The sequence below is a fragment of the Adiantum capillus-veneris genome, chromosome 3 (genome assembly GCF_014529385.1).
Source record: "Adiantum capillus-veneris isolate H3 chromosome 3, ASM1452938v2, whole genome shotgun sequence".
Lineage (NCBI taxonomy): Eukaryota > Viridiplantae > Streptophyta > Polypodiopsida > Polypodiales > Pteridaceae > Adiantum > Adiantum capillus-veneris.
In genome coordinates, this window is record NC_140933.1 from 178515428 (window position 1) to 178530189 (window position 14762).

At 41.7% G+C, this 14762-nt stretch overlaps 2 protein-coding genes across 2 annotated transcripts; both read right to left on the bottom strand.

The window, feature by feature from the left end:
- Positions 1 to 3187: 3187 nt before the first annotated feature.
- LOC147462249 (uncharacterized) lies at positions 3188 to 3637 on the bottom strand. The gene has a single exon (XM_086503002.1). The coding sequence runs from the start codon at positions 3635 to 3637 to the stop codon at positions 3188 to 3190; it is 450 nt and encodes a 149-aa protein (XP_086359128.1).
- A 10179-nt stretch (positions 3638 to 13816) lies between these two features.
- On the bottom strand, positions 13817 to 14455 carry LOC147462250 (uncharacterized). Its single transcript, XM_086503004.1, has one exon. It carries the CDS (start codon positions 14453 to 14455, stop codon positions 13817 to 13819), a length of 639 nt encoding a protein of 212 aa, XP_086359130.1.
- Between the last annotated feature and the right edge of the window lie 307 nt (positions 14456 to 14762).

The window sequence follows — 14762 nt, forward strand, 5'->3', positions numbered from 1 at the left end:
TTCATTTTCTAAGGCACATGTAATTACTCTTTCTTAGTTTGTGTTCTTTTATTGTTACATGTGCTATCTAGATTGACCACTTCTCCATTTTAGGTTAGGTGATGCTAATGTGGAGATTCCTATGCATACATGCTCTCTAGATTGACCACATGTACGTTCTAGGTTAGTTTTCTGACTCTGTTTCAATAAAAAAGCATGCTAGTATGCTCTTTCTATGCCCTTTCTTTTGATGTATCAACACATGTATATATGTTCTTGTTCATTCAAAAGTACACTGTAGAATGTCCATTTGGCCATTCTAAGTCAGGTGATGTCATATGTGAATGTGACCTTTTCTATGAAAGACATATGTAATTATGTTATTTAATAGTCACATGTATTGTCTAGATTGGTCACCTATCCATTCCAGGTCAAGTGATTGTCATATGCTGTTACATGTGTATATGTTCCCCTAGATTGACCACATGTCCATTCCAGGTTCAATTTTTCTAGATTTTCCATCTCTCTTTTCTCAAAAAAGCATGACTATATGTTCTTCTATATTCATGTATATTGTGTATATTAGCCATCTATCTAGGTTGTGGTGGAATTTACTTTGTTCTACATATGTGCACTTCAGATTGGCCACCTATATATTCTAGGTCAAGTGATGGTTATATGTGAATATATGTTCTTTAATACTCACATGTGTTGCCTAGATTTTCTATCTGTCCATTCTAGGTTAGGTAATCTTCATAAATGTTACATGTGTTGCGTAGATTGGCCACTTGTCCATTATAGGTCACGTGATGGTCATATGTTGTTACGTGTGCATATGTGTTGCCTAGATTAGCCACTTGTCCATATTAGGTCAAGTGGTGGACATATATAAAGAACTTAAAAACATGCTATAGTAAGAAGATAACTTGTCTACAAAAAACATTAGTTTGTTAAAGCTACAATTGACCATCACCTGACCTAGATGAATTACATGAAATTGGCCATCACCTGGCCTAGATGAACTACATGAAATTGACCACATGCATATATGCCCCTAAATTGACCACCTGTCCATTCCAAGTTCATTTGTTTTCTAGATTTTCCATCTCTTCTCTAAGAAAAGCATGCATGTATGTTCTTTTATATTTATGTGTATTGTGTGTCTTAGCCATCTATCCATTCTAGATTAGATTATGTTGGGATGTACTTTGTTTTGCATATGTGTAATTCAGATTCGACACCTGTCCATTCTACGTCAAGTGATGGTCATATGTAAATGTGTTCTTTAAAAAAAAAACACATAACTATGTTCTTTAATAGTCACATGTGTTGCATAGATTGGCCATGTGTCCATTCTAGATCAACTAATGGTCATATGTTGTTACATGTGCATATTGTTTCCTAGATTGTCCACTTGTCCCTTCCAGGTCAAGTGATGATCTTATGTTGTTATTATGTGCATATGTGATTCCTAGATTGGCCACGTGTCCATTCTAGGTCACGTGATGGTCATATATAAAAAACTTCAAAACATGCTATAGTAAGAAGATAACTTTTCTACAAACAATTTAGTTCATCAAAGCTTTGAGTCCCCTTAAATTAGGGTGCACTCTATAGAGCACTTTATTGAATATGGTTCACTTGGATCTAGGTTAGATGATGTTCATATATGAGTGTGCCCATTTTCTGAAAAAACATGTGTATCCATACTAGATTAGAAGGATACTATAATTTATTGCTTGAACCAACATCTTCGGACACATGTTCCGCATGTAATTGTTCTTTCTTAGTTTGTGTTGTTTTACTGTTACATGTGCTATCTAGATTGGCCACATCTCCATTCTAGGTTAGGTGATTCTAATATGGTGACTCCTATGCGTACATGCTCTCTAGATTGACCACATGTCCATTCTAGCTTAGTTCTTGCTAGATTGTCCATCTCTTTTGATTAAAAAAAGCATTACACTCTAGAATGGCCATTTGACCATTCTTAGTAAAGAAACATGATTTTTTTTGTAGATTGGCCATCTATCCATTCTTGATAAGGCTAGTATTGTGGAAATCAAGACATCAAAACACATGTGGTTTTCTCGAGATTGGCCATCTTTCGAGTTTTTATAACATGTTGTTGTCTACATTAGTAAAGTGTGGTCACTTGTCCATTCTAGGTCAGATCGTGTCATATTTGAATGTGTCCTTTCTATGAAAGACATGTGTAATTATGTTCTTTAATAGTCACATGTGTTGTCTAGATTGGCCACCTATCCATTCTAGGTTAGGTGATGGACATATGTTGTTACATGTGTATTTGTGCCCTTAGATTGACCACCTGTCCATTCTAGGTTCATTTTTGATATATTTCCCATCTCTCTTTCCTAAGAAAATCATGCTTGTATGCTATTTTATATTCATTTATATTGTGTATCTTATCCATCTGTTTATTCTAATCTAGGTGATGGTGGAATGTACTTTGTTCTGCATATGTGCACTTCTCATTGGCCACTTGTCTATTCTAGGTCAAGTGATGGTGATATGTGAATGTGTTCTTCTTTACAAAAGACACACATAACAATGTTCTTTATTAGTCACATGTGTTATCTAGATTGAACACGTGTCAATTCTAGGCTAGGTAATGATCATATGTTGTTACATTTGAATATGTGTTGCCTAGATTGGCCACTTGTCCATTCTAGGTCAGGTGAGGGTCATGTGTTGTTACGTGTCTGTATGTGCACCTAAATTGACCACTTGCCCATTAGAGGTTCATTACAAGTGACCAATCTAAAGTTGATCATGGCACAATGGAACCATCACTCAAATACTTTGATGTATAAAAAATAGAACATCAATTAGTTCAAAAAGAGAACTTTTTATCTGTCTTTTTCAGTCAACCTAAATATAGACATAAGATTTTTAAAGGAATGAAAAAAACTAAATTTAACCAAAAGGATATATTGAAGATATTTGAAGCTTTCAAGTCATCTTTATAATAGATCTAACAAGTTCAAACCACAAAAGAAACAATGAAATGGATGTGATGGTTTCCAAGTTAATACATACTTGCTTCAAGATTTAAAAAATCTTTGACGGAAAAGTTGCCTTCACTCATCCTTTCCACCATGTCGCTTTCGTGCTCAACTGGGTGCTCTACTTGATTGACCTGAAGTCCTGCCCACTGCTTGATGTCATCATGCAATGTCACAAATTCTCAAATCCGTGATTCTAGATTCTTCTGATCCTTAATGTTCTCCACTGTGGCTACAACTTCTTTCTTCTCTTCAAGACCAATCTCTGTTATATAGCCATCACTGAATAATTCCACTAGCTTGGATCCTTCTGTGCAATACTTCTTGGTAAATTGCTTGACAAGAATTTTCTTCTTAAATCTCAAGAAATCCTTGTCCGATAGATGCTGCACAGTTTGAAAATTGATATTAAGTAGCCCTGCATCAAGTATGGTGGTAGATTCTCCTGGATCAAGAGTTGTTGCAAGTCCACTAGATGCATCACTTTTTTCCAAAAGGACCAAAATAGAGAAGAACTGTATGGACCCAGCATAAAACGCTTCTCTTTCATGATGTAGAACTCCAACACTCTGTTGTCGCATTATGTCCTTCATATGATTCAAAGCGTTCTGCAACTGCACAAAATCTGTCATGTTCAAGAAAGCAAGAAGCACATAGTGTGATTCTTCTGAACCTCCACTGATGGACATCATCCCATTCAAGAGATCTTTGTATCGATCCTCAGGCCAATGTGTGTTGCTCTTAAAGGCCTCTGATCTGTCCAATATACAAAGTCCTATGGGCATTGGGTTGCAAAGGTGACGCTCCAAGTATGAAGAACCTTCAATATAAAGGTTTACCACATAAATCCTCCAAGGAACATATGTTGCTTTTACTTGCTTATTGTGTAGATTGATTGTCCACTCAACATACTTTCTTGCACTCTCTGGAAAGTCAATCTTCTTCATTCCTCACGTTAATTGTGTCTTGATCCATATATCACAAAGCTGAAGAAACTTCATATACACAACATCATTGATTGTATACATCAAGACAAGATCCTCCCAAGTATTGCACTTTGCATCTTCATTGAGAGAGTAAAACTCCTCAAGAAAGGCATCTTTAATGATATGATCTTGCTTGAGTTGTTTGATTCTTTCAAGCATGTCCACGATGTCTGTGTCCTTTATGCCCTTTGATAACACAATTGTGCCATCTCTTATTTCTGTTTGTAGCTTCTTAACCTCTTCTTCATCCAAACCAGCTAGATACCTAAATATTGTGGCACTTGGTTTATTATTCCCTTTTTCCAATTCTATTATAATATCTAGCCATTCATTAAAGACGGTGTCAGGAGTTTTTTGGAGCAAGGGATTGCGCATATGTACATACCCATGCATGGTGCATCAAATAAAGTATTGCCCATTTTCCAGAGCCAGGTGGTTACGTGGGGCCCACATGTGTACAGGTAGGACACCATGTACATAGTGCATCGATTTTCATCGTTACTGTTACCATTGTGTTTTTCTACAATAAGGAGGAGTTGGTAGCGCGTAAAACTTCTCGAGGAAGCTATCCGCGGGCCGACGACGTGAGGTCAGCAGGTGCGTCAGATGGCATCTAGTGGCGTCAGGAGGGCGAACGGGGTCAATATTTGCACGTGGATGAGTACGGACACAACGTGGGTGTTTCCTTGTGATAATTATGCAGAAAGGTCATCATGAGGACCACTTTTGGGGGCCACTTCACGTGGTGGCGAGATGCATTATTGGAAAAAAGCTGAGTGCCAGGTGTGCGGATGATGCAAAAAGGTGACAACTATGCACTGCGAGGTCAGTTTTTGGCCTGTTCGGGGTCCGTTTGAGGTCATCTAAAAGGCCAAGGGTGCCCAACTAAAAAAGCTAAGTGTGGGAACTGAAAAAACTGAGAAAAGACCAGAAAAAACGTGGAGAAGAGAGGAGGAACAGCCGCAGCTGTGTTTTTGCTCATTTTGGAGCCTGTTTTGGCCGTAAACTGCTCATCCGAGGTCGGATTTGAGCACTTTGACATTGTAGACTGGGGTTTTGGGCCGTTCCGGACGCGATGGCGCTGTCCATTTTGCCAAATTCCTCACTCTTTTCCTGCTGTTTTTCTGTGTAAGTTTCTCTTATGAGCGAAGTTTCTGCTCCAGTTTGTGATTGTATCTGGCTTATTTTACCCATATTGTGTGAGCTGTTTGCCCCATTGGTGTTGGCCCAAGCTCATTTGTATCTAAACATTAGAAATTCTCCTCTTTTGAGCTGAGTTTTTTGGGTGTGTGTGTGTGTGTGTGTGTGTCTGTGTGGAGTGGGCAAGTGGATAGTCTCTCTCCTCTCACTCCAGAGGTGTGTTCCCTGTCTCGGCCAGGTGTGTTGTGTAAGCCGAGTGGTGCCCCATAGTGTGTGTGTGTATCTTCCCAAGAGTGTGTGTCGGGTCGTTATAGAGGCGCTGTGTGTGTTTTCATCCCGCTCACATTCTTTTGGCGCCCCCACGGAGGATCTTCTTCGAGTACCTTCTGCTTCGAGCTTCGAGCTTCGAGCTTCGGGATTGCAGATTACAGGTTGAAGATTACAGGTTGAAGATTACAGGTTACAGGTTACAGGGACAGGTACAGGTGATTCACACAGGTACAGGTAGCTGGAGTACAGTGATGTCACTTGCAGTTGTTGTGGGAATGCATCACTTGGCGCCTATTTGAGCGCATTGTCTGTTGGATTGTACGTTACTTGTGGAAACTGCCATTGTACGCCTTTGTGGAGCCATATATGGTTTTATTTGGCAGTCCCAGCCATTTCTGAGACTTGGTCTGGAAGATAGTCATTTCTGAGACTTGACTATACGCGATTTGCATTAGCTTTCGTGTGAGGGTCGATAGCGTGAGGTTTTTATTGAGCTGGGGGATTCTCAAATGTGGAGATCCTTTCGGTGATACAGGTAGCTGGAGCACCCTTTTTGTGACCTCGCCATAGGCTATGTACTAGTGAGTCCTACTTGATGCTCGGGTTCTATTGTTGACAGTTTATGCATACATAGACAGTCTATATTTTGGGTTCCTACTGCTCTACTTCTGGGGAAACTCTGTCGAAATTTTCCCAAGTTATGATGGCTGGTTTTTTGGTATTTTGAGCCATTTATGTTGTTATGCTGCTGAAATTTTGGCAAAATCAGAGGTTGAGTCAGGTGTGCCTTCTTGGGAGCTTCATGGTTGGCTTTAATGGATGATCAAAATGGCCCTCAGTTCACTCCTTTTCATTTAACGCAAAGAATTCAGATTAATGTTCATGTGTCCAGGAAGATCTTTTTCTAGCAGCGCATAGTCTTTATGTTTGGGCCAAGAAGATTGAGAGAGATCCTGGAATGTCCTTTGCCTGTTGTCATTCCGATGATCAACTATGAAAACTCATTTGATGTGCATGTGTTTGTCCTTATCTAAAGTTGAGCTCCATTGAAGTTTCTGGGGATTGGGAAGTGAAAAGTTTTGGGTTCTTGCACGTGTGTTCGAAGGGGTTCTCAAAGCATCATAATTTGGGTAGCCATGGCTTTCTCTTATCCCGAGTTTCATGGAAGAAGTGATGAAGATGTGGAAGAATTTTTGGAAAAGATGGAGGTTGCCTGCATTAGCAACCAGATTCATGACCCTACGCAAATGTTACGCCTTCTCCAAATTTGTTTGAAGAGTGATGCACGAGCTTGGTCCAAAGCATTTGAAGAGGAGTTGCGTATGGCTGATCCACCTATAAGATTGAGTTGGGACAATCTAAGGCATGGATTGGAAGTGGAGTTTGTGAAGATAGAAGACCCTGACAAAGTGTGGCAAGAAGTACAGGCTTTGGTGCAAAAGGAAGGTGAGCCAGTAGATGCGTACATACGTAAGTTTTCATTGGCATGGGAGCGAATGTGCAAGGCTTTAGCACCACAGGTACCCCCGCCTGACATGATGAAGAAGGACAGGTTCTTGGCTGGTCTTTGGGAGAATATACGTTGGAGAGTGGAGCTAAAGAAGCCTAGGACATATGAAGATGCACTAGAGGTAGCAAGGAACAAAGAGTGGAAGCTGAGGAAAATGAGCCAGTTAGGGGTGGAGTCTTTGCCAATGAGGTCTGAATTTCAGCCTATAGAGTCTTTACAAGGGCGCATGTCAGGGGTTCATCATGAACCAGTGGTTCCTGTTACTACTCAGGTTATGCCAGCATTGGTCACTACAGCAATGCAAGATGATGGCCTAAGGCAAGACATGAGGCAAGTGGTTGATCTGATGAAGAATCTCAGCCTAAACATGCTAGGTCAAGTGGGAAATAATCGAGGTCGAGGGCGGTTTGCAAATCAGCCAGGAGGTGAAGAAAGACCTAGGAATGGTGCTGGACAAAGTAATAGTAGGTTTTGGAGGCAGACGCCCACATGTTATAATTGTGGAGAGTTGGGTCACATCAGCCCGCAATGTGATAAGCCACCAAGGATGGGGGGAGACATGTATCCATTGCCAAGACAGGTGCTAACTAGGTCAAATGATTATGGCATCGAAATTAAGGGAGACGAAGGAACCAGTGGACTGACCCAGGAGGAAAAAGGGAAGACAAAAGTGCTAAGTGTAGTCACCTTGGAGAAGGCATCAAAGCTAGAGGATACATTAGTGATGCCTATTGGGAAGAGGACCACAGAGGAAAAGGAAGGAAGAAGTGCCCCAGGTCCTAGTAAGAAGAAAGGAAAGAGCCATGAAGGCGAGGATGTCAAGGCCAAGAGGAAAAGGAGAGCTCGTCGAAAGTTTCATGTTTCAGATTTTCCACTAGGGGATGGGCAATTAAGCTATGACTTGAAGGAGGATCTGACGAGCAGGAAGGCAGATGTTACTTTTGGGCAGCTTATAGAGATGGTGCCTAAGCTAAAGCGACAGTGGAAGAGGATGGTTAACCCAATGGAGAAAGAGCCAGAGAGAGGTTCAGTGAAGGTGTTGGCAATGGACGAGCTACCAGACATTTGTCCAATAGTAGATGTGTGGCATAAAAGGAAAAATTTGGGACAAGGTTATGTGGATGGCGGAGCCCAAATATGCGTCATAACACACTCATGCGTTGAGAAGATGGGTCTCACAGTGGCTGGGGTGTCAGGTTTTCGGATCAGATTGGCAAACCATCAAAAAGTAAAATGCTTGGGTGTTGTAAAGAGCTTAGAAGTGGAGGCATATGATGCAAAGGCAGTGGTTGATTTTCATGTGATGCCAGCAGGGTTGGGAGCATATCCTATTATACTGGGCAGACCATGGTTACGTGCAGTGGGAGCTGTTCAAGATTGGCGACATGGTACGATTAGCCTCTATGGAAAGACAGGTACCAAGAAGCTTTATAATATGGACACAAGGAAACGATTAGAGGAGCTTTATGAAGATGAGGATGAGTCTAGTGATGAAGACTCTTCCACGGTGACAGATGAGGATAGTGATAGCACTACCAGCAGTGATGAGGATGTTGATGTTGCATTTCTTTTGATGGACAAAGAAATCCAGGAGATTGGTTTAGTCGCATTTGCGAAGGAAGTTGAAGATGAAAGTGAAGGGCCTTATGAAGTGATTGAAGGGCTGATGCAAACCAAAGTTGAGTTGTCAAAGAAGCAGGAATTAATGACGCAAATGATTAGTGGAGACCTCTCAGCTATGGAGAAGGATATATATTTGCATATGCTGGCTAGTTTTCCTGATTTGTTCATTACTTCATATGAAGAGATCAGAGGGTTCAAGGGTGAAGAGATGCATATAGAGCTGAATGAAGGTGCTAAGCCAGTGCGGCAAAGGCTAAGAAGGATGGGTCAAGAGCAAATGGAAGCCTTGCGGGTAGAGGTGGACAAGTTATTGAAGGCAGGGTTCATAGTTCCAGTGGAGACCACAGAATGGGTGAGTCCAGTAGTAGTCAGTCCAAAGAAGGATGGGAAGTGGAGAATTTGTGTGGATTTTAAACCCTTAAACGCAGCCACTAAGAAGAACCCATATCCTCTTCCATTCATCGATCAGATCTTGGATTCAGTGGCAGGTTATGAGAGGTACAGTGTGTGTGATGGTTTTTCAGGCTATTTTCAATTGAAGATTGCTCTTAAAGACCGCACAAAGACAACTTTTATTACGCCATGGGGCTGCTATTGCTACACAGTATTGCCATTTGGGTTGTCAAATGGACCATCTTTCTATCAAGAAAGAGCAAATTGGGTGCTGGAACCATTCATTGGTAGTTGTGTTAAGGCTTTTATGGACGACTTCTGTGTCTATAGCAGTAGGGCTGAGCATCATGAGAAGTTGCAGATGGTATTGGCTCGATATGATGAATGTGGAGGACAACTAAATCCAAAGAAATGTCATCTAGCACAGCCAAGGGTGAAGTTATTGGGCCATATGGTGTCAGAAAATGGCATTGAGGCTGATCCAGATAAGGTGAAGTCTATTATTCTTCTTCCATCACCTATGAGTACGAAGCAATTGGCAACCTTTATACACAAAGTGAAGTACATGGCACGGTTTATTCCATTGTCTTCGCAGCTTCTTTATCCATTACAACAAGTGGCAAAGCATGATCCATTGCAATGGGATGACAAGTGTGAAGAAGTGTTTCAAGAGGTGAAAGAGGTGTTAGGGGGGTTGTCAGCCATGCAGGCTCCTGATTGGGAGAAAGTTTTTTATGTAAATCCATCAGTAGGGGATGATGCCATTGGAGCCATGCTATTGCAAAAGGGGAAGGGCAGCCATTATATGAGGCCAGTGTATTGTGCAAGCCGAGTGAAGTTGGTAGCGGAGAGAAAGTTATCGGAAGTAGAGCTAGTGATGGCTAGTGTAATATTTGCTTGTCGACGATTTCGTCATTACTTGCTACCACGGCCTTTTGTTTTCTTGACGAGTTATGCCTTTTTGCCACAGTTAATTAATGGTATTAACATGTCAAATGTGGTGAAGAAATGGGTAATTGAGCTGCAAGAGTTTGAGTTCTCTTTTCTAGTGGAAGATAGTACAAGGGCTACCCTAGCTGATTTGTTGACCTACAAGGAGAATCCCCTTATTGTTAAGGAAGAGGTGGTGAGAAAGGTAGTTGAAGAAGTGCCACAGATCAGCAATGCACATGTGTTGTTCTTTGATGGTTCATACAGAAAGAGCCATGATGCAGCTTCAGGGGGTATAGCACTTTATGATCCAGAGGGGAAGCTAGTATGCAAGAGAGGGTTCAAATTGGATGCGCATAGTAACAATGAGGCTGAATATGCTACATTGGAAGCCGGATTACACATTTGTTTGAAGCATGGGGCTCGAAGGTTGAGCATAAAAGGTGATGCCTTGTTAGTGGTGAAGCAAGTGTTGGGTGTGTGGAAGAGCAAGAACACCTCATTGAAGGAAATGTGCTTCAGAATTAAAGGCCTGTTAAAAAAGTTTGAAGCATGGAGTATCAGACACATTGAACGTGCTCTAAATGGAGAGGCACGTGAAGCAGCTCAAGGCATGATTGGGGAGCTATTTGTGTTGAGGACCACTTTACCTCTTTATCATGGCCGGGAAAGTTTGGCTCAAGAAGAGGAGTTTTTGCTAACAGGAATCATTCCAAAGGAGATTCAGAAGTCTAAGAAGTATGGCTTTGTGCGTAGAGCATACAGGTACAAATTGATTGGTGATGTCTTATACATGAAAGGGGCTGATCTCGTGTTGAGACGTGTACCTTGGCGGGAGGAGCTTTACAGAGTGTTGGAAGAGAATCACGAAGGCGCATGTGGTGGCCATTTTGCTCTAAAGATCACCTTGCATAAGATTTTGCAAGAGGGGTATGTATGGCCTAGTTTGCACAAGGATGTTCACCATTGGTGTAGGTCTTGCAATAGGTGTCAATCATTTGGGAAGAGAGTGTTGAAGCCAGAGCTACGAAAAACCATTATGGCGTTTGATGTGTTTGAAAAGTGGGGAATTGATGCAATAGGCCCGTTACCTATCACAAGCAGGGGCAAAAGCTATATTTTGACGGCAGTGGACTATCTCTCTAGATGGGCAGAGGCTATAGCAGTAAAACAGATCACTGCAAAGGATGTGGCAAAATTTGTGTATGATGAAATATGTTGCAAGTTTGGGGTGCCACTGGAGTTACTTTCAGATAAGGGGCCTGGCTTTAGAGCTAAACTGCTAGATTTTTTATGTGCAAAGATGAAGATTAGGCACCAGCATACCACTCCTTATTACCCGCAGTGTAATGGCTTGAATGAAAGATTCAATGGTGAGTTGGTACAGATTCTTTCGAAAGTGACAGAGCACCAAGGAAAGAATTGGGATTTGGAATTGCCTAGTGCATTATGGGCTTACCGTACTTCGGTGAAGACAGGTACAGGGTTTACTCCATTTCATTTGGTGTATGGAAAGGAAGCACTATTGCCTGTGGAGGTAGAGTTGCCTGCGGTCAAGATGTTAGAGAAGTTTCTTGGGCGGCCTAGTGATGCATTCAAAGAGAGGCTCTTGCAGTTACAAGAGGTCCAGTTGGATAGGATGAGCGCATTGGAGCATTATGGGCAGATGCAGGATAAGGCTTTGACAAAGATAAATGAAAAGGTCAAAAGTAAGGGTATCAAGCAACATGACTTGGTTTTGCGCTACAACAGTAAGCTGGACAACACCTTCCAAAAGAAGTTTCAAATTAAGTGGGAAGGCCCTTTCAAGGTAGTAGAGTGTTTTCCAAATGGCACATATCAGCTGGCTAACCTGGATGGTGTTCTACATAAGTCAAGGGTAAATGGATTGCGTCTTAAATTGTATCATGCTAGATTGATGATGGTGGAACAAGATGAGTTGTCGGTGGAGCAAGAAATGTTGGTGAAGGATGAGGAGACTTGTGATGCGGCGAGTCTCATATCTCTCTTTGCTGCTGCTGATCATGAATGATCTAGCAGGCTAGGGGATGGGCAAATTATGTCAGGAGTTTTTTGGAGCAAGGGATTGCGCATATGTACATACCCATGCATGGTGCATCAAATAAAGTATTGCCCATTTTCCAGAGCCAGGTGGTTACGTGGGGCCCACATGTGTACAGGTAGGACACCATGTACATAGTGCATCGATTTTCATCGTTACTGTTACCATTGTGTTTTTCTACAATAAGGAGGAGTTGGTAGCGCGTAAAACTTCTCGAGGAAGCTATCCGCGGGCCGACGACGTGAGGTCAGCAGGTGCGTCAGATGGCATCTAGTGGCGTCAGGAGGGCGAACGGGGTCAATATTTGCACGTGGATGAGTACGGACACAACGTGGGTGTTTCCTTGTGATAATTATGCAGAAAGGTCATCATGAGGACCACTTTTGGGGGCCACTTCACGTGGTGGCGAGATGCATTATTGGAAAAAAGCTGAGTGCCAGGTGTGCGGATGATGCAAAAAGGTGACAACTATGCACTGCGAGGTCAGTTTTTGGCCTGTTCGGGGTCCGTTTGAGGTCATCTAAAAGGCCAAGGGTGCCCAACTAAAAAAGCTAAGTGTGGGAACTGAAAAAACTGAGAAAAGACCAGAAAAAACGTGGAGAAGAGAGGAGGAACAGCCGCAGCTGTGTTTTTGCTCATTTTGGAGCCTGTTTTGGCCGTAAACTGCTCATCCGAGGTCGGATTTGAGCACTTTGACATTGTAGACTGGGGTTTTGGGCCGTTCCGGACGCGATGGCGCTGTCCATTTTGCCAAATTCCTCACTCTTTTCCTGCTGTTTTTCTGTGTAAGTTTCTCTTATGAGCGAAGTTTCTGCTCCAGTTTGTGATTGTATCTGGCTTATTTTACCCATATTGTGTGAGCTGTTTGCCCCATTGGTGTTGGCCCAAGCTCATTTGTATCTAAACATTAGAAATTCTCCTCTTTTGAGCTGAGTTTTTTGGGTGTGTGTGTGTGTGTGTGTGTGTGTGTCTGTGTGGAGTGGGCAAGTGGATAGTCTCTCTCCTCTCACTCCAGAGGTGTGTTCCCTGTCTCGGCCAGGTGTGTTGTGTAAGCCGAGTGGTGCCCCATAGTGTGTGTGTGTATCTTCCCAAGAGTGTGTGTCGGGTCGTTATAGAGGCGCTGTGTGTGTTTTCATCCCGCTCACAACGGTATCAGAATAAATCACCATGTGAGCTTTCTTTGTAATAAACGATGGTCCAACACATATTCTAGCCATTCTTAAAAACGCCTACACAAAGAAATTAAAGAAATCAAAAATTTACTATCAAACTTGCATGGTGTCCTATGTTTCTAGTGCAAAAGATAAATGATATGGGATTAGAAATTTATCACTTACATCTCATTTGCTGCGAGATGAAGTTCCCTCCACGACACCAAGTGGTGGCCTTGCAGGACATCCGTTAAATTTCCACTGATCACGTAAGTGCTTCAATATGACACTGTATGGTTGCTTCACATACAAGGCCTTTTCTTGTTCATTTGCAATAGCAGATATAGCGATAGAAACATGTGGAGGTGGATCTACAACAATGCGGGCCTTTCATTGAGCATACAATGCCACGAGCTCTTGTAATCTACCCCCCTTTTTCATTTCTTGAACTCTCAGCATTTTTGCTGCATATATAGAGTGTTGTCTATCAAGAATCCAATACCTATAGTCTTTTAGCTTGCCTTCTTCAATCTTTGATGGCGTCATTGGGATTCCTGTCCTTTGACCACAATTCTTCACAGGCATCAAATATGCACATGATGAAGGTCTATTTGCACTTGTAGCAAAGAGAAGCATGCAATTATTTAGCTGCTCCTCGTCAAGTTGGCGAGAATTATAACGATTAGGAGTAAGAAAACAATTCGTCACTGGAATTTCATACTCTCTATACTTGAATGGAAAATATGCTAAATATTTATCCATGCCTCCAGTATCGCTTTTCTTTGAACCTCTTTCTCTAAATGATCAAGCTCCACAAACCTTAAGTGAGGCTGGTTGCTTGTACCCTCTTGTGAAGCATCTAGATTTGACTCATCCACCACTTTGGACCCTGCAACAATATGAGCCTTGGCCCTCTTTGCTTTTGGATGAGAAGATTTTGGCCTTGGGCTCTTGGTGGAGGGCTTCTTATTCTTCACACTTTGGACAATAGAGTCATGAAGAGTGTCTACAGTCACCTGTGTCGGATCCATGTTTGCATTCCAACCTCTAGAGAACATAGTCACCTCTTTATCTTTTACCATGCATTGAGCGAAACATGCCTTTGGAGATATGCAATACTCTATATTCCCTAGAACTTGAATGTTAATGCACTCAATGCTAGGATGCCCTTCAACGGTTGATACAGCTACTGCAACTACTTGGCCTAGAACCTCAAATACATTGTTATCTTGTTTTGATGCAAGAAAAAAATGTACTTTATGATATTGAGCACCTTGTAGTCCATAAATATCGAGGTACCATGGACGAGGATCATTGGTAGCAAGGTCAATGATGACTGGAATGGTAGTTACTTTTCTCTTATTTGAGGTCCTCACTTGAAACATTTTTACCCTGAAAAACATGTCATAATTACGTACTTAATCTAATTTTGAGAAAAGAACATACACGCACACTTTTGTAGGAAAATAAAGATAGAAAATATAGAAAAAATGAGTCTAGATTGGACAAGTGGTCAATATAGGTGCATATATACTTATATAAGAACATACACATGTGTATGAAATAACATACAAGCATGCTTTGCTTGGGAAGTATAGATAGAAGATATAGAAAAAATGAGTCTGGACTGGACAAGTGGTCAATCTTTGTAGAGAAATAAAGATACAACAACATACGAACATCACTTGACCT